This window comes from Oryzias latipes, chromosome 23, assembly GCF_002234675.1.
Source record: "Oryzias latipes chromosome 23, ASM223467v1".
Classification (NCBI taxonomy): domain Eukaryota; kingdom Metazoa; phylum Chordata; class Actinopteri; order Beloniformes; family Adrianichthyidae; genus Oryzias; species Oryzias latipes.
The window spans coordinates 10,896,415-10,914,604 of record NC_019881.2 but is presented as its reverse complement, the minus strand read 5'-3'; the positions used below and the strand labels follow the sequence as shown (position 1 = coordinate 10,914,604).

The following is an 18,190-nucleotide window of genomic DNA, read 5'->3' as shown; positions in this document are numbered from 1 at the left end:
CAGAAGACTCACAAGGGCTTGAGAGCAAACACAGCTCGAAACTAGAATCTCAGGAAACTGCCTAGGTTGTTTAAAATAAAGGCAGTCAAGCAGCCCATTAATACAGGAGCTATAGCCAACGACAGGAAATAACAGTCTCTCTTTGAGCAACATTAATTGATCATTTGTGCATTTATTTAAATTCTATTGGATTCAGAGCAGTGAAAAGCTGTTTTTCTCTGCTTCAGAGTCCGTTGCAGTTACAATAATTGCGTAAACAGTTGATCAATCATAATGATTCAAAGAGCATCAACACCAGAGATAAAGCGCCACTGTTAAAGGGTTAATTTGACCCTCTGTTGGCCGTCAACCCAAAACTTCAGAGTTAGACTGAAAACAAAACATGAGTCTTTCTTTTGGTTTTTCCTGGAATGTTGTTTAGTCAGGCAGGTGTAGCCAGGTGGGCGATGTCCGAGAAGCAGAAATGTCCTCCTGGGCAGTCATGACCCAAACATGGAGAAACTTATCTTTTTGCCACAGGCTAAAAAAAGTCAGTGTTTCCTCAGAGGATAGGTGGAGGCTTCATATGCTCACACTTGCCTCACACTCACCCTAACCTAACGGGAATGAGGACATTCACAGTGATGAAGAAGGAGGTGTGGCAGTCCAGATAGAGTTTAAAAGACGCTGTTTGTTCCAAGACTTTCAGCTGCGACTCGAGCTTCACACAGCAAACAGGTATGTGTTGACTGTGAAACTGTGAGGTTATAGCCAACAGGTTTTCATTAGACAACTTAGTAAAATGCATGGGTTTCCATAATGTTCAAATTTTCCAATTTCATTATAACTGTTTTAAACGTTCTCTGAGCAAAAGTTTGCTCTGCAACATGTGAGACAGATGTGTTTCTCCTGAACTCAGGTCAAGATGGGAGGTCTCCTCGGCTGGTCTGAACTCATGTTAGCTCTCCTCTTGATCTTCTCCATGCAGACTGGGGTAAAGAAAGCTAAAAACTTATGTTGTGTAAATAACTGTTGATGCATAGATTAAGTCTCATCCTGTCTTGTTTTTTTATTTCTAATAATACAGAGTGGATCAGTAAATGCAGGTAAAGAACATGTTGTTAAGGAATTTTTAACTTTAACACCCAGAAACTGTAAATATAGTTTCTTTTTCCCTTGTTAGTTGGACCAACTGATTGTTCAAACATTCGGACTGTTTCACCAAATGGAGCCAGTGGGGTTTACAGCATCCAACCTGTAGGATTCGGGTACAGCTTTAAGGTATCAAACATGACTTCTTATTGCAGTTTGTGATTTTTTCTTTTCCAATAATCTGCTAAAATAATGTATGAAATATTTTAGAGTTTAGAGACAAGACAAAATGAAATGATAATGAGGCAACAGTGTCAAACTTTTAAAATAATAAGTCTGTCATGGATATGCCAACTAAATCAGTTTGTAAATGCAGAAGTAAATTGGTTTTAAGAAGAAAAAAAATCTCACAGCCCACTTTTAATCTGGTTCCTGTTTCAGATAAAAAAAAACATGTTATGCCTCATATTCAGCAGTGCAGTGTATTAAAAGTTAACTGCTGAGTCTTTAAAGACCATCAAGGAAGATGCATCATATTTATGGAACTGGGTTTTTTTCATCCCTGAATTTTGAAAACCCCCCTCCTAACCGCTTAGTTAGGATTGCAGGCGTGCAGTTGTAAAATGCAGGGTTGCTCGGTTAGAATTGCGGCTGCGCGTTTGTAATGTTCGCTCACTCAGTTCCTGAATACGCCCGCTCAGTTGTCTTTACGCTCTTTCACTTTATGGCAGCAATGAAACGGCATAGTTCTTAACTTTTTCTTCTGGCATACATTAGTTTTCTCCATCTGAGGCTCATTCTAGTTTGCTAATTAGAAGTTGGTTAACAAATCTTCACCTGCCTGGTCCTCTCAGAGCGGCCAGGCTTGTGGGTATCCTGTCAGCTGCAGTGGTGGTCGGGCATGCGGCGCTGGGGGTTGGATTGGCTAGAAGGGGTTACTGCATGGCGACGGGGGTAGGTGGGCATCCAGAAGATTGTGAGCATTTGTGCGAGAGTGCATGGGTGGGGCAGACCTGGGGGCTGGCTCACCGGGATCCTCTGGGGCTCTCTCTCCCCATCGCAGAGTGGGGAGGGCATCAAGGGGGGGTATGGGAGGAGAGGTCGGATAATATGGGGGGTGAGGAGGGCTGTAGAGGGTAGAGGGGGGGTGGAGTTGTGGTTGCGCGGTGATCTCTGGGTTGCTTGGGTCTGGTGCCTGGGCTGGCTTGCGGAGACGGGGCGCCGGCTGGGTGGTGGGCGGCTCATGGGTTCTCGGGGGCCCTGGCTTCGTCCTTGGCCCGCTTCACCGTGTTCTGCACCCGGTGGTCCCCATGGCTGCTGCCTGGTACGGCCAAGCACGCCTGTCCTGTGGCCTGGGGTTCCAGACCGGGTTGCCTATGCCTCTCGGCGCTGGGGGGTCCCCCTTAGGGGGGCCCCCTCTGCGCCTGGCTGGGTGGGTGGGCAGTCCCCTCCTCCCCCCCTCCCGGGCTGCTTGGGTTCCGTCGCCTGGGGCGTTCCTGGCCTGGGGGGTCCCCCCCCCCTCTCCTGGTCTGGCTGGGAAGGCTCTGGATCCCCATATGAACACACGGTTCACTTCGGCAGCGTGCATGTATCTCCACCCCCATGTGCACGTGCACACTGCCACACTGCTCCCTGTCTGCTTCATCCCTCCTCCTAACCTACATTGAATAAATGGACAGATGTCTTCCGCTCATCTTCATATCAGAATATCACCTTTGGATGTTATATTTGTCTTTACAGCAGATCTGGTATAATTGTTAAACAGTTTAAAATAATAACTTATTCGAATCAGCGCTTGTATCCCCCTCATTCTCCAGCTCTCTTCGTTTTATTCTCTTCCACCCCCCCCCCCCCCCCCCCCCCTTACATTCTTCCCCTGTCCCTCCCCACACACACTAAATGTAACAAATACATAAAAAAATAATAAAAAGAACAAAAAGGGGTTCATACAAATTTACACTCTGGTTTTTCGAAGTTCGATAACCTCTTTTTGTGATAGTAAAATCTGTCCAACACAAAAGGCCCACATCTCTAATCTGTTTGCTCAGTTGTTGGACAGACTTAGTTAAAAAAAAAAAGAGTTGGTTTACATATGTGGAAAACTGAGATCCTGTCAACAGTAAATGTTGAAGTCACATTTAAAACCAGCTTCATTCCTGTTGTAAGATATCTTTTGATAAAAGCTTGAATAAATCCATCTCAGTGGCCTTCTGGTAGAGTATCTATCCTGAGACTGGAAGGTCGTGAGTTTAAATCCAGGCCGAGTCATACCAAATACTCAAATTGGGACCCAGTGCCTCCCTGCTTGACACTCAACATAAAGTGGTTGGATTTGGGTGTTAAACCACCAAATGGTTATCGAGCGCAGCTGCCAACTAGGCACAGGATGTCTAATGTACATCTACTGTTGATGTTTACAGAACATCTCTGACTACTCTATTTTGTTAATCTATTAGATAGTGTTCTAACAGATCTCTGCACATGGAGGAATCCTACACATTTACCTGTAGAAATTTCATCTTGGGATATTTTGAGATGTCTATATAACTTGTTTAAACATTGACTAATTAAAGAATATTTACTGCAACTTTACTACCATTCATTCATCTTCAGACCCCACTGAATCACTTTTGGGGTCACAAGTTTGTTGGTTCCAACACAGCTTCTGTTGAAGGTGGAGTACACAGTACACAGGTCACCAGTTTGTCACAGGGCCACAGAAACACACACAGGCAATTAGCAGACATCAGTTAACTATGACAGCTAACCATTATGTCACTGTGCAGCCTTTTTGTTGACAGACAACTAGTCTTCACAAAGTTCTACATTCCAAGAAGCAGCAGACATTTCTATTGAAATGTATCCGGGGTTGAAGGTCACAGAAACCTCTATCAAAACAACATTCCAACATTTCTAATTCTGCTTAGATTTTTAACTTGTCATACAGTTGAAAAAAATAATGGTTAAAAGTTTAATCTATAGTCAGAGTGGATTGTTATCAGAATGAGTTTAAAAAACATTTCTTACCTTCTGCTGAACAACAGAGTTTAGTTGCAGTTCAAATGTGAAATTCTTAAACCAAAGACCTGCATTTACATGTAAAGATGAGGAAAGAGGTGGATTTTACACTAATGTTGTCATGTTTATTTTTGATAGTAAAAGGAGAAAAAGGATGACAGTGTACCAGGATTACAACGATAGGAACATGTTTGACTTGGCTTTTGTATTTTATATCTATTGAATGTTTTAAAAAGTTTTCTAATAGACATATAAAAATATTTAAAAAATAGAAGTTTAGAAGTAGATACGTATGAAACCCCTAAATGCAGAACACTAATGGTAGAATTCTAATAGAGGAACATAATTGAGAATAGACATCCATGTCCATTAGATAACTAATACATCTGTTGTAGATGTTATCAAACAGACATCTTGTGTCCAGTGTGACACAAGCCTTGTGCGTTGTATATTTATAAGTAAATAAATTAATTTGAATTTGTAAACAACGCACAAAGCATGATTAGACTGTGACGCAATCAGCTGTGTCTGCAAGAGATCTAAAGAGGATTAGACCTCTATGAATTGATGTATATCAGATGCATTATGCATATCTATAGCTGTGAGCTTTGGAATAGTGTGTCTGTTGCTCACCGCTCCTTGGGAAGGATCAAATGTGGAAAACACATTTCACACACCAAGGTGCATGAAAACAAATGGGAACTAACTTTAAATCTCTTCATCTGTTCCTGTACAGGCTTACTGTGAGATTGGTGAAAATGGAATCTGGACAGTGATCCAGAAGCGTACTGGAGGGGCAGTGGCCTTCGACAGGGAATGGGCAGCATATAAGAATGGATTTGGATTTCCTTCATGTATGTAAAAAAAGGGATCTTTGGTTCTCAAACTATCTCAGCTACAATGTTTTAAATTCAGAACTAATTGGGTGTTGTGTAAAGTGAACAACAGGGTTCATTCATCATTCATCTCTCAGTAAAAAGTTTAAAATAATCAGCATAAACTTTGCTTGTCCTGATTCCTTCAGGGGATCAATGGCTCGGTCTGGAGAAGATTTCTGCTATGACCAAAGACAAATCCAAGAGGTGGAAACTGAGAGTGGACCTGTGGGACTTTGAAGGTGGCAGTGCTTATGCTGAGTATGAAGACTTCAGGGTGGGAGATGAGAGCACAAACTACAGACTGAGTGTTGGCAGATACAGTGGAACCGCAGGTACTGATGCAATCTTACATGAAGATCATAGAAAAACATATTCTGATGTAATAACATTATCTCACATACATTTCAAGCCTCAAAATTTAAATTCTTGCCATTCCCACACTTTATTTATAGCCTCTACCATCATGTTCTTCTCCATGCCTCTTAGATGTCTTTTTTGGTTACAGTCTATGAAATGCTACACACCTTGTGTTACACCAATAAAACATTATAAGATTTGAGTAAAGCTGCAGAGACAAATGAGTAAAGCCATGTTCTGTTAAAAAAAGGGTTCTTTGTATTAATTGACTTGCTTTCTTCATGTATTTTTGGTACTGTTGTGTTTGTACAACTGCAAGAGAGCAGCCAGAAAAACAAACATCATTTATTCAGATTTCTTTTTTGCTGTGTGACCAGAAAAAAAGAGAACAATGCAAAAAAGATCTACAGTTGTTGTGCAGTTTGATCCAGTTTTAGAGTTTTGTTGGGGTTATTTTTCGCCAGTCCATTGATTGATTGATCATGTTTGCTGTGGGTCAGCAGCAAAGTCTGTCTGTTTTTTGAACACTAAACACTGATCAATGTTTCTGTCTTAAGGTGATGCTATCCGAGGAGCCTATCCCGGCGTCGACCAAAATGGCTATGGCTTCAGCACCTCTGACCATGACAGTGACGGCTGCGACCCTTGCATCTTTGGTGATATTGCTATAAATGCATGCACTGATTTTGACAGTGGCGGCTGGTGGTACAGCAAGTGCGGCTCTGCCAGTCTGAATGGTGACTGGCATCCAAAGGGGGATAACATTGGTTGGTCTTCAGGTCTTCACTGGCTCACCTGGAAAGGACCTGCCCCCTACTCAGCCAAAGCTACCAGAATGATGATCACTCCCATGTAACGGTTTTAAAGTATTTCTGTATTTCCAGACACTTTGTTATTCTAAAACATGGTTATATTTCAGAAAAACAATAAACGAGTTGAAACTTCTGAATAACTGTGTGCCTCAATCTTTGAGAGTTTTTTTATTTGATGAAAGCTCTTCGCTTATATGCCATCAGACACATTTTTAAATTTGCAGTTTTCTTATAAATTTAAATACAACAATACAAAGTCATAACACCTTTCTAGTTGTAATGAGTTTCTTAAGAATCATGTTGAAATGTCCTTCTCTGCTCCCAATATGTCTAAAAGTCAAATGTTTTGCCAAACTACAATGGAAACACTTTTTTCAAATTGAATGAGTCACGTGTGCAACAACCAGATGGCAATGCACTTCTTGGTAGGAACTGGCTGCCTTGGGCAGTGCACAGAGGGTGCCACTAGAGGTCCCACAGCGTCAGAGGGCTCATCAGAAGTTGAGCATGTCATGTGGAACTGTTGGATCCACAGCTCCTCTGTAAAATCACCAACCACAATTTCTCAAAATGGCTTCATCCGTGGGGGCCCTGGCTCATGCCTGGGGTTGGGGTGGGTGATGCTCAGAACTACTGGGTGGTGGTAGGCTGTTTGTCTGGGGCTCGGGGTGCTCTACGGGGGCGGGGCCCTGCGCTGGGGCTGTAGTTTCCCGTTACTGTGCCTCTCTGTGCCATACCATATAGGTGTTAGGGGATCCTGGCTACCACTGCTGCTTCAGCGGGGGTCTTGGTTTGGGGACGACCAGGCAGTCTCTCTTTTTTTCACATTCCATCCTCCACCCCAGTAGAACATAAACTCTCACTCGAGTACAGGTGTCAGCTCACCTTTGCACAAAATGACCGGATGAAATGTTTCACACATGTTGGTCTGTATGCACAAGTAGAGTCAGGACCATAAATATTTGGACAGAAACACATTCTTTCTGATTTTGTTTCTGTACATTACCTCACTAAATTTTAAATAAAACCACACAGATGCCATTGAAGTGCAGACTTTCAGCTTTTTTTTTTCCATCGGTTGAACAAAAAGATTGCATGAAAATGTGAAAAACTAAACCTGTCACCTGTCTAAAATTTTCACATTTGTTTGAGGATGTTCCTGGTTTAGGTAATAGAATTATCAACGCACAATTCATTGATGGGGGGATATTGTTATTTCTAAATGCTTCTTGGAGAATTTCAAAAATGTATGTTATTGGTTTATTTTTAAATTCTTTATACAAATCGACTGGGAGACCATCTGGATCTGCTTTTTTGCTAGTTTTGAGACTATCAATAGCCTACGTGCACGATAGAACTTCCGGTTAACTTCCGTGTTTCGAGTGTAAGGCCGACAACTTCCTGTTGGTCGTATTATTGTTGTGGGGAGTTTTGTTGAGTTGCTAGTTTTGAGTAAATATGAGCAGATTTCGGGTAAAAGGCGTTTGGTGTTTCAATGCGTGACGTTGTGTACCCCTGTGTGCGAATTCGTTAAAGTACAACAGTACTATAAGCTTTCATAGCTTTCCAATAGATGTGTCGGTGAGAGCTGAATGGATGGTAAGAGTACGGCGGGAGGACTTCACCCCAAGCAAGACGAGTCGTGTTTCGTATTTGCAGCAATCGGAAAGAACGCCTGATCGGAAAGAAAATGCGTCATGTAAACGCGCCGTTCGGAATACTTTGCCCCGATCAAACTCGTTCGGATCAAAATTTCTTTCAGATCGAAATAGGTGGGTTATACCGATCGTTTATCTGATCGTGGAGCATGTAAACGGTCATTCCTATCGTGTGTCACTACTGCTCTGGTTTACGTCACGCATAGATGGTGTTTCGCTGAGAGAAAGCTTTGGAGCTCATACGGGACCGACCAGCAGCTCTGCGGACGCCCCGTGAAAAGCGCTGCTCCGCTCTCGCCCCGCTGGCTCTCCCCTCTCTTACACCCCTGACGAGGGAGATGCGGGTGGGGGATGCGTGCCCACTGACGTCTGGACCCGGCACCCGAGCTCTGCGTTCGGGCTCCGGTGCCAGTGGGAGCGAGTGAACCTCTCTGAGCAGAGCAGCCGGATTTATGAATGTGTTTGAGGGAAAGGGGCTTTGTTACGTGTGCGTTGTGTTTTTTTGTTATGTGTGAGAATTCGGACTGCGAGCCGAGCCAACCCGCCGCTGTGGGTTAGTGGCTGCCGGACTCATGAGGACAGAGCAGAGCTCACAGTGTGTGTGAGCTTTTCAGAGCAGAAATGTCGCTCAGTCCTGTTCAAAAAATCACATGGAATTGTGTTTCTAGTTGTGCCCCGACAAAATAAAGGCTGATGTTTTTCCCAGAGATTTACGTGCAGCCAGGATGCAGATTGCAGCATTTCCCGCATGGTCTTGGATTTTGTGTGTCCATCAAAAGGCTAATGTTGTTAGCCCGTGTTGTTAGCCTGTCCTAACACTGGGTTCTTCTTCCAGCTCCGTACTTCTTCCACAAAAAAAGCACTGACCACACGGATTAAATATAAAATGATGAGCGAACAGGCGTTTCATAATATTCATAACATTAATAAAAGCATGTTTGGAAGATCGCCTCTATTACCGAGCTGCTGCATAAATATATGTGACAGCAAAGGTTTGTTTACAACGGGACACATTTCCCTTCCGGTATTTTCGACACTATATTTTTTCGACATGATATTTTGACCATGTAACCACGCACTGGTCGACAATCCTGTAGATGTCGTTCACGTAGATTTTCGGAAGACCTTGTAGGCAATGGGTGAAATATGCCATCCTTCGCAATCAAAATCTGCCGTGTCGCTGCTATAGAAGTCGCAAGCCGGAAATGGTCGGCCTCACACTCAAGGAGGCGGAAGTAGAACTCCTTAGTTACGTGCACGGAGCCTATTGCATGTCCAATTTCCTCTTTACTGATTTTCAGGTTTAAAGCCTCTCTTTTTTCATTAGATATAGTTGGAATGGTTAACTGATCTAAGAAATTGTTTGTATTTTGAGTATTTTTTTCTTTTCTGCGTTGTATAACTCACTATAGTATTCTCTAAATGCTTCATTAATTTAAGTAGGATTTACAAGAGTTATGTCATTTGATATAATAGATGTTATCGGTGTTTTAAACTCCAATTGTTTTATCTGCCAAGCCAGCAGTTTGCCTGCCTTGTCACGTTGATCATAGAAGGATTGTTTCAGCCTTAAGAAACTTGCTGCTGCTTGACCAGCTGATTGTTTATTATATTCTGCTCTTAAAGTTGCTAACTCGTTTATCAGTTTCAAATTATTTTCTTTGTTTATCTTTTCCTGAAGCGTTTTAATCTTGTGTTCCAACTGTTGTCTCTCCCCTCTCCCCTTTTTTGCTTTTGAACCTGTATAGCTAATGATGTGACATCTAAGGACCACTTCGAAAGCTTCCCATCTTACACATGCAGATATCTGCGCCGTATTTATTTTGAAGTATTCATCAATATGTTTTCCCTATATATGTTATAAATTCTTTGTCCTGTAACCATTTATGCTGGAAATGCATGGGTCTTTAATAATATTTTTATCCATATATGCTAAACAACATGGAGCATGGTCTGAGAGTACAATGGAGTCATGAAAACAATTGTAAATTTTATGACATATTTCTAAAGAGAATAGGAAATAATTAATCCTGGAAAATGTCTCATATTTATCAGAGTAGCAGGAGTAGCCTGTTTCATTTGGTTTTAATCCTCTCCATATGTCTGATAGGTTCAGTTATTTAATGTAAACTTGAATAATCGTTCTGCATTTATTGTGAGATTGATCTTTTCCTGTTGATCTATCTATTTAAGGGTCTAGAGTACAGTTAAAGTCTCCTGCTATGATATACTGTCCTATGAGTGATGCTATTGTAAGAAACACATCCTCAAAAAACTTGGCATCATCTATGTTAGGGCCATAAACATTTACAAAACATAAATCCTCTGAAAGTAATTGACCTTGAATGATTAGATATCTTCCCCATTTATCTTTTGTTATATTTTTTACTTGAAAAGGAACTGTATTAAGAAATATCATAACTAGTCTTGCAGTAGAGGAAAATGGGGTTGTAAATACATTGCCTTGCCATCTTCTTTTAATACTTTTCAAATCTTTATCAAGAAGATGAGTTTCTTACAGAAATACCACCTGACCATCCATATCTTTTATTCTGTTCATGACTTGTTTCACTTTGTTTGAATTAAGACCTCTGCAGTTCCAAGAAATAAAATTAAGTTTTACTTCTTGTGTTATATTCAACTAAGACACACTTATTAACTTGCAACTTTTTTGAACATATAGAGAGGCACAAAACACCCTGGATGCTAGAACATCCATCAAAACAAATCCCCTTTCCCTTTGTTTAATTAAAAAAACACCTCCCCATCCCCCCTGAAAGTCATCTCCCGTTATCGCATTTGACTGTTCCACGCCTGCGAGGATTGGTCCCTCCACTCACCATTGTTTTTGTTCAAACACTGGTGCCATCTTGTGAAGTAACACTCCATATTCTAATCTGAAGGTGTATCTAACATATTTATTCACTTATTATTTTCAGTTATCATCCACATGAATTTTCCTTCCCCCCGTTTAACTGTTGCCACAAACTTTAAATGTATACCAGAAATTACTTGCTTATTCACTAAGTAATACAAATATAAATTACATCTCTGTGGATTGATATTTATGCGGTGTCCTCCTGGATCTTCTCAACAAAATTCTGTGCCTCAGCTGGAGTTTTGAAGGTGTGGGTGCGATCTTTGCAGGTTACCAGCAGTTTTGCAGGATGAATCAGCCCATGCCGAATGCCCCGGTTGCGCACTTCCCGTCGCACTGGGTCAAACTGCTTCCTCAGCTGGTTGAAGTCCCGTGGCTAAATCCGGAAAAAATCGCACCTGTTTTCCTTTTTGTTGAATGCCAGTTTTTGCTCCCACCACGACCGCTTGCTTCTCCTTGTACTTGGTGAACTTCATTATTGATGTTCTTGGTGGTGCTCCAGGTTCCCTCGCTGGTCCGACTCGGTGTGCACGCTCGATTTTTACCGTCCTCGCGCCTGCATATTTAATGCCTGCAGGATCCACTTTTTCAGGAATGTGCACGGGTCTTCTCCCTCGGCCCCCTCCGGCAGCCCGACCAGCCTCAGATTGTGTAGTCGGATCTGGTTTCCAAGTCCAGGAGTTTTGATGTGCGCTGCTCCACTTGCGACATTCTCCAAGTAAACTCACTCATTTCTTTTTTTTACGTCTCCTATTGCGGTCCCCATTCCGTCAAAACGAGTTGTGAACTCATCTTTCATAGCTCCAATGGCAGCCAGGATCTCATCAGCTTTGGATCTCTCCAGCTCTGGGTTCCATTCTCCTTTACCTTATTCAGCCGTTGTCAGCCTCATTAGCTCTTTGGGATCTGCTCCGAATTTGAAAGTTCATCAGCTTTGGCTGGTTGTTGGTATCCAGCATTGATTTGTTACCCCTCTGCATTCCTTTTGTGTTCTCAAACCCCTTCACCTAGGTTTTGGGGGAGACTGGAGTATTTTAGCGGGATTTAAATGTCAGTATAGCAGAGCAGTGAGTAATGCATCTGGTCAGGTGGCCGCCATAACTGGAAGTCATGTACTGCATTCTTAAACTGTTGTTTGTTCACTGTTTAATTTTTGTTATGCATCATTTTTGTTTCTTTTTGTAATGATGCCTCTGGCAGTCCCCCCCCCCCCCCCCCCCACTCACCTAATCAACCACCAGCCCTTCATAAGGAGATCCAGCTCCAGCATTCTTCACCAGTTCGTTGCCCCTGTTTGGTCTTAGTCTGGTCACTAGAGCTTATGTTTGCTCCTATGTTTATGCTCCTCGCTAACTTTTGTTCTTCTGCCTCAGGACTTCAAACCACGAGTGTCACCTGAGTCAGATGTCTCCATAAGCAGCTTCTACTTCCCTGAAAATCCTGGAAGCTCAAAACCGCGCCAAGACCTCCAGCCACGCCACAAACCCTGATCACGCCAGGACCTCCAGCCACGCCCCGACTCCAAGCCACGCCAACAATAAAATCCAAATACTTACCATCTTACTTACCTGTGTTTTCCTTCCGGGTACCAGCGTCTGGGTCTGTCGGGCCTACTAGCCATGACAATTTTTGCTTCATTTTGACTTTTATTCCTCTTCATGCTTCATCGTGCCATTTATACACATTTTTTGATTTGTATTTAGTTTCCTTTTTTTGTTTGCCATTTGTTTTAGCTTTTATGTTTTTAATTAATTCCTCACATCCTGATGCAGTTAATTTTCCATTAAATCCAAATGTCTTCTGCCATTCGGGCAGATGAGTGGACGACTCAGGATATCTACATTATCATTTGTTTTTAGCAGATCCCCTTTTGATCATGTCATTCCCATTTTTGATCAGCTTTGTACTGAGAAAACGGCTCACAACGTGTAATTTCCTTATTTCAATGGTAATTTTTGCTTCTTCCTCACTGCAGTAGTGTTGGGTTCAAACAACCTGCAACATCATAACAATTCAAAAAGGAAAGAAAGACCAACGGACAAAGGTACCTTTACGAGGAGAGCAGACAGAGATCTACCCAGTAAACAATCTCTCTCCACTCTGGCGCAAATTCTGCTGCCTCCTCTTTTAATAAGTTGATTTGGGTTGTCCCTAAGTTACACATGCGCTGAGCTCTAAGGAGGGGAAACAGATAAAAACACAGCTGCAGCGCTATCAGAAAGCATTTATTACAACATGTCCATCCTTCCACAGTCTTCTCAAATCATCTCTGGACCTGCAAAGCCGTTTCTCACAGATAAACTAACACAGAGCGTCCTTCGATTCATTTTAGACATAGCTAACACAGGTTCTCAGGAGAATGCTGAAAAGACGCAAAGATAAACATTTTCTCCCAAGGGTGTCACCTCCACCTTCCTGTGAAACAGATTTGGACACACACAGACACTTCTGCAAACATGATTAAATCACCTATACATATATAGCAAGGTGATGCATAAAATAAGCAAATATGAGATAACCTATATACATTATTCCAACATAACTCCCCCCTGTTTATCCATATCTGCGCAAACCTAACATCACTATTAGTCAGCCACTTCACAAGATTTCTAACTGTAAGATCATGTTTCCGAGCACAAACACATTTACACTTGGAGGGTGTGTGTTGGAGACACTTACACAGATGGGACGCAGCTGGGTCTCTTCAGGTCTAATAGCTGTGGAGATGAGACGATTGCACAAAGAACGCAGGCAAGGAATACAACAGCATCCACACAAGGTCAAGATGGCCATAAATATAGCTATGGACACCAAAGCGGAAGCTACCAATGAGTGGTGCTTCCCAAACACATCCAGCCAGGAGTCCCACATGGTGGTATCAACACCGGAATGGTCCTTCATCTTACCATTTAGAGTGCGAAGGCCCTCCTTGGCCTTGGTCAGACTGCTGTCTGCAGCGGTGTTGTTAGGAATGAACGTGCAACACTGTTCACTGAACATGGTGCACACGCCACCCTTTTCAGCCATCAGCATGTTGAGAGCGATCCTGTTCTGGAATGCGATCATAGATGTAACAGAAAGCTGTTCATGCACAGCTTCAAACCCTTCTCGTGTCCAGTTACCTAATTTTTTGGACGTTGTAGTGGATGTAGTTGATCCTGTCCACGCCTTTGACAATCGTACACCACCAACAGAGTAAAGATTCCCAGCCGGCAGCCAGCTGATGAACTAATGTACATTCATCTGGTACTCCTTAAGGAACCCCTATGGCGTCTATTTAAGTAGGGTCAGTGTCTGTCAGCCACACTTCCCGCTTATGGCGAGGTTTCCATCTGTGAGGATAAATACCAGACATTTCAGCAACCAAAACGTAAACCGTCATAGGAAACACTGAAAAAGGTAACAGAATTTAGTTTCAAGAGTTGCAAGGTAAAAACAGTAGCAGTATTCTCTGGGTTCAGTGGATTTCCTTTAGCCATTAGTCGTTTTGGGCAAACATTAGTGGGTGGACTTACAGTCCTCCTCTCAGTCGAAAGGGTTGTTCCATTTTCATACCCAGGGGGGCGCAAGTACTGCCAGGTATGCCACACTATAACAATGGTTATGATCACAACAACAATACATTTCACACAAATTTGAAAACCTTGGTTTACCATCTCGACCAACTGTTATTTCTTTTTTCGTCGTCTATATGGGTTGGTGGCTTTACAGGAGGCTTCACTGACTTTCGGGTCTACCCAGACTCTAAACGTCTGAGTCCACCCTATTATCAGACTTTAGCTCACCTTCCACCTTTGAGTTTCCAGTCGAGATTACCTTTTTACAATATAAACAACATGTCAGGTGAACACAGGTGGATCTTCCAGCGAATTTGACTGCAGTAGGAGTGGCCAGCAGTGCCTGGTATGGCCCCTCCCACTTGGGTGAATACCAGTGTGATTTCTTGATGCTTCTTATCAGAACTCAATCACCTGGTTCTAAAAGCTGGTTTTCCTGCTGAGGGGCAAAAGGTTTTTCATTAGTCAAGATGTCTCTTTGTTTTACTAAAATGGCCCTCATATAGTCAGCCAGGTTTGCTTCTTTATTAGTCTCCCATTGGTTTTTAAACTGTGGTAACCTGAAAGGTCTTCCGAAAAGGGTCTCGGCCTTATTGCACTGGTAATGTTAATTTTATGCACAGTTTCACTAAATCTAGACACTGAGTCCAGTGTCCACAATACATTCCTTCAGCCTATTGTTAATTGTACCAGTCATTATGTCTACTAACCCAGCACTTTGCAGGTGGTACGCACAGTGATTCTTTAAGTCAATGTCAAGTCAAGCCAAGTCAACTTTATTTATAAAGCGCTTTTAAAACAGCAGGAGCTGACCAAAAGGCTTAACAGCGCAGAATAAAACAAAACAACAAACTAAAACAAACGGTATAAAATCAAGAAATTAAATAAAAATAAAAAGACCAATAAAAACATCAACTCACACTGAGTTAAACGCCAGAGAGAAAAAGTGAGTTTTTAACTTGGATTTAAAATCATTCAACGAACGGGCCTTCCTAATCTGCATAGGGAGTGCATTCTACAAGCTGGGGCCAGCAACGGCAAATGCTCTGTCCCCCCTGAGTTTCCGCCGTGTCCTTGGCACATCCAGGAGCAGCCGGTCAGCTGATCTAAGTGAGCGGGAAGGGGAATGCAGACGTAGCAGCTCAGAGAGGTAGGGTGGAGCCAGACCACTTATAGACTTAAAAACAAATAAAAGATTTTTTTATTTTTTTTTAACTCTAAAATGGACAGGCAGCCAGAACTGGTGGGATATGCTCTCTCTTCCACGTTCCAGTTAACAAGCGTGCACCAAAGTTCTGCACCAGCTGGAGACGGGACAAGGATGAGTGAGGGGCACCGAAGTAAAGAGAGTTACAGTAATCAATCCGAGTTATAACAAAGGCGTGGATTACTGTCTCAAAGAACTTTCTTGATAAAAACAATTTGACTTTAGCCAGCTGCCTTAACTGAAAGAAGCTGGATCTCACCACCGAACTGATCTGCTTGTCCAAATTTAAAACCAATGTCCATCTTCACTCCTAAATTTACTAGAGTAGATTTAACGGATTGAGTGAGAGAGCCCAGAGCTATTGGGTGTGACTCACTGTCGACACTGGGACCGAAGACAATCACCTCTGTGTTTTCGTCATTGAGGTGGAGAAAATTTAAGAGCCATCCAGATTTGTAATTTCTTCAAGCACTTAATTAAAGGGCTGATGGAGTGGGCATCCTGCTTTGTTATTGTATTAATGTGAAACATAGTTCCTATCCTTTTCATAATTCGATTAACAAAATGAGACCCATTGTCACTATAAATAATAATATATATATATATATTTTTTTCCAGGTATACCATACTGAAGAATTACATCTTTGCATAATGCTTTGGCTACTGTTATTGCATCAGGATGTTTTGCTGGGAACAATTCAATCCATTTAGAGAATGCATTATCATTACCAGACAGAATTTTGCGTTTTAATTCTATCAAGTCCATGTGTATAACCTGAAACGGATATTGGGGAGTTGGAAACTTCCCTCGTGTTGGTCTAAGATTTCCCTGAGCATTGTGCTTACATGCTCCTATAAAAATTTTTTTGAATAAGAATTAAATCCAATATTTGTTTACCTGTCCCATCATTCCCCCCGTTGACCCATTGGTCACCCCATGGGTCAATATAGCTGCCCATTTAAAAATAGTTTTTTTTATAAAGTAGGTTTGTTTTCTGGTCATACATATATACTATTTAGGAGTTTAGCATTATGTTTGTTCCAGAGCTCTTTTTCAGGTTCCAATCTCCATTGTTGCATTTCTTTAAGTACTTCTTTGTCAACCTCCTCATTTTTCTATGAAGAACCATCTACATAAAGTATTACACCTTTCGTCAGTGGTTGATCTATTAGGTAATTTCTGCTCTGTGCTGTTTTTCTGCTAATTCTTGGCAATCATGCACACTTCCACCATAAGGAAGTGGCAACATTGTAGCAGGGTCCAACTGGGTGCACCATTCTATCGTGAGGTGCGGTTGGAACAGTAATGCGGCCATGCAGGATAAGTGTCCCGCAGGCGACAAAAAAAAGTTAAGTTCATCTGTAAAAGTAATGCTAAAACTGCATGCGAAACCTTAAGGGTCATTGGGTGGAATAGTACTATTGTTGCACTTACTTCTACTGCCATTGATGCCGCAATTGGTGTCCTAACGCAATGCGGCAGTACACATGCCACACCATTTAATTTTGAAGAGAAATAAGCTACAGGTTTCATTTTGTCTCCATGTTGTTGGACTAAAACTGAGGTCAATAAATTACCTTTGCAGTCTACCATTTATACAAAGTGTTTACTATAATCAGGTAACTCTAAGGCTGTGCTCGACACCATAACCTGTTTAATGTTACCAAAGGCTGTGTCCGCTTCTTGTGTCCAGGTTACAGGGGAATTCATTTTTAAAATTTTGTCATACATCAACTTTTGGAGAGAAACCATTATTTCAGCATAGTTTGGTACCCAGTTCCTGCAATAATTAAACAGACCTAAAAATGACATCATTTGCTTCTTCGTTAGAGAATTTGGTGCTTGCAGAATTGCAGTTTTCCATTCTTCCATAATTGTGCGTCCTGCTGCGCTTAAATATGACAAAGATATTTTACCTGTTCCCTGCACAGCTGTAATTTATTTTTACTGACTTTGTGGCCTTCATCAGCTAAATGTTTTAACAGTGCCACTGAATCCTTCATACAAGTTTTTTTTTCTCTGGTGATGCTATCAGAACATCATCAACATAAATTATTTTTTTTACTTCCCCTGGAGGTTGGAATTTTTGCCATGCTCGCTATCATTTCGCACTAACCTTGGGGTAGTCTGGTGTAAGTGTACCTTTGGCCGTCATATGTGAACACAAACCAGTACTGGCTGTCCTTGTGGACAGGCACAGGAAAGAATGCATTACTGATGTCTACCACTGTGAAGGCGGCTGCATCCGATCCTAACGAGTTCAGTAATGTATAGGGGTCAGGCACACAGGGTGCTCTTTGAATAACTGCATTGTTTACTGCTTGTAAGTCTCATACCATCCTCCAACCAGTGGAGGACGCCTGTTTTTCACTGGAAATATAGGAGTATTACATGGTGAGTCATTGCACTTTATAATTACTCCTGCAGCTATTAAATCTGAAATTACTGGTTTAATACATTCTTGTGCATCTGGTCTTAAAGGGTATTGTCGAACACATGGTGTATATTGTTTTTGGTCTAATCTGAACTGGTAAAGCGCCTTTAATTAACCCTACATCTGTGGGTCCTTTAGACCACAGAGTGTCAGGGAGATCCTTTAACAGATCTTCCTCCTCCTCAGTTAATGCTAATAATCATCTGGCCCAATCCTTTAGTTTTTCTTCCAAATGTACATCCATTTTAAAAGAAGTTGTCCAAACAAAGCCACTCGAGTCAGTCCAGTTGAGGGACTTCCCTGGATGTGGGGTGATAGT

General features: G+C 41.9%; 1 protein-coding gene across 1 annotated transcript; it reads left to right on the top strand.

Annotated features, from left to right (window-relative positions):
- The first annotated feature begins 623 nt into the window (after nucleotides 1-623).
- LOC101173271 (angiopoietin-4-like) lies at nucleotides 624-6,276 on the top strand. The gene is made up of 7 exons (XM_004082985.4): nucleotides 624-717; nucleotides 899-973; nucleotides 1,067-1,085; nucleotides 1,163-1,260; nucleotides 4,826-4,943; nucleotides 5,114-5,299; nucleotides 5,882-6,276. Exons 2-7 carry the CDS (start codon nucleotides 905-907, stop codon nucleotides 6,178-6,180), a joined length of 789 nt encoding a protein of 262 aa, XP_004083033.1. The 5' UTR covers nucleotides 624-717; nucleotides 899-904; the 3' UTR covers nucleotides 6,181-6,276.
- The last annotated feature ends 11,914 nt before the right edge of the window (nucleotides 6,277-18,190 follow it).

Bases quoted from the DNA above. Each gene is read 5' to 3' on its own strand.
- LOC101173271 (XM_004082985.4), top strand. From the start codon at position 905: ATGGGAGGTCTCCTCGGCTGGTCTGAACTCATGTTAGCTCTCCTCTTG. The intron at 1,261-4,825 runs GTATCAAACATG...GTTCCTGTACAG, and splicing joins GATTCGGGTACAGCTTTAAG to GCTTACTGTGAGATTGGTGA. The intron at 5,300-5,881 runs GTACTGATGCAA...TTCTGTCTTAAG, and splicing joins CAGATACAGTGGAACCGCAG to GTGATGCTATCCGAGGAGCC.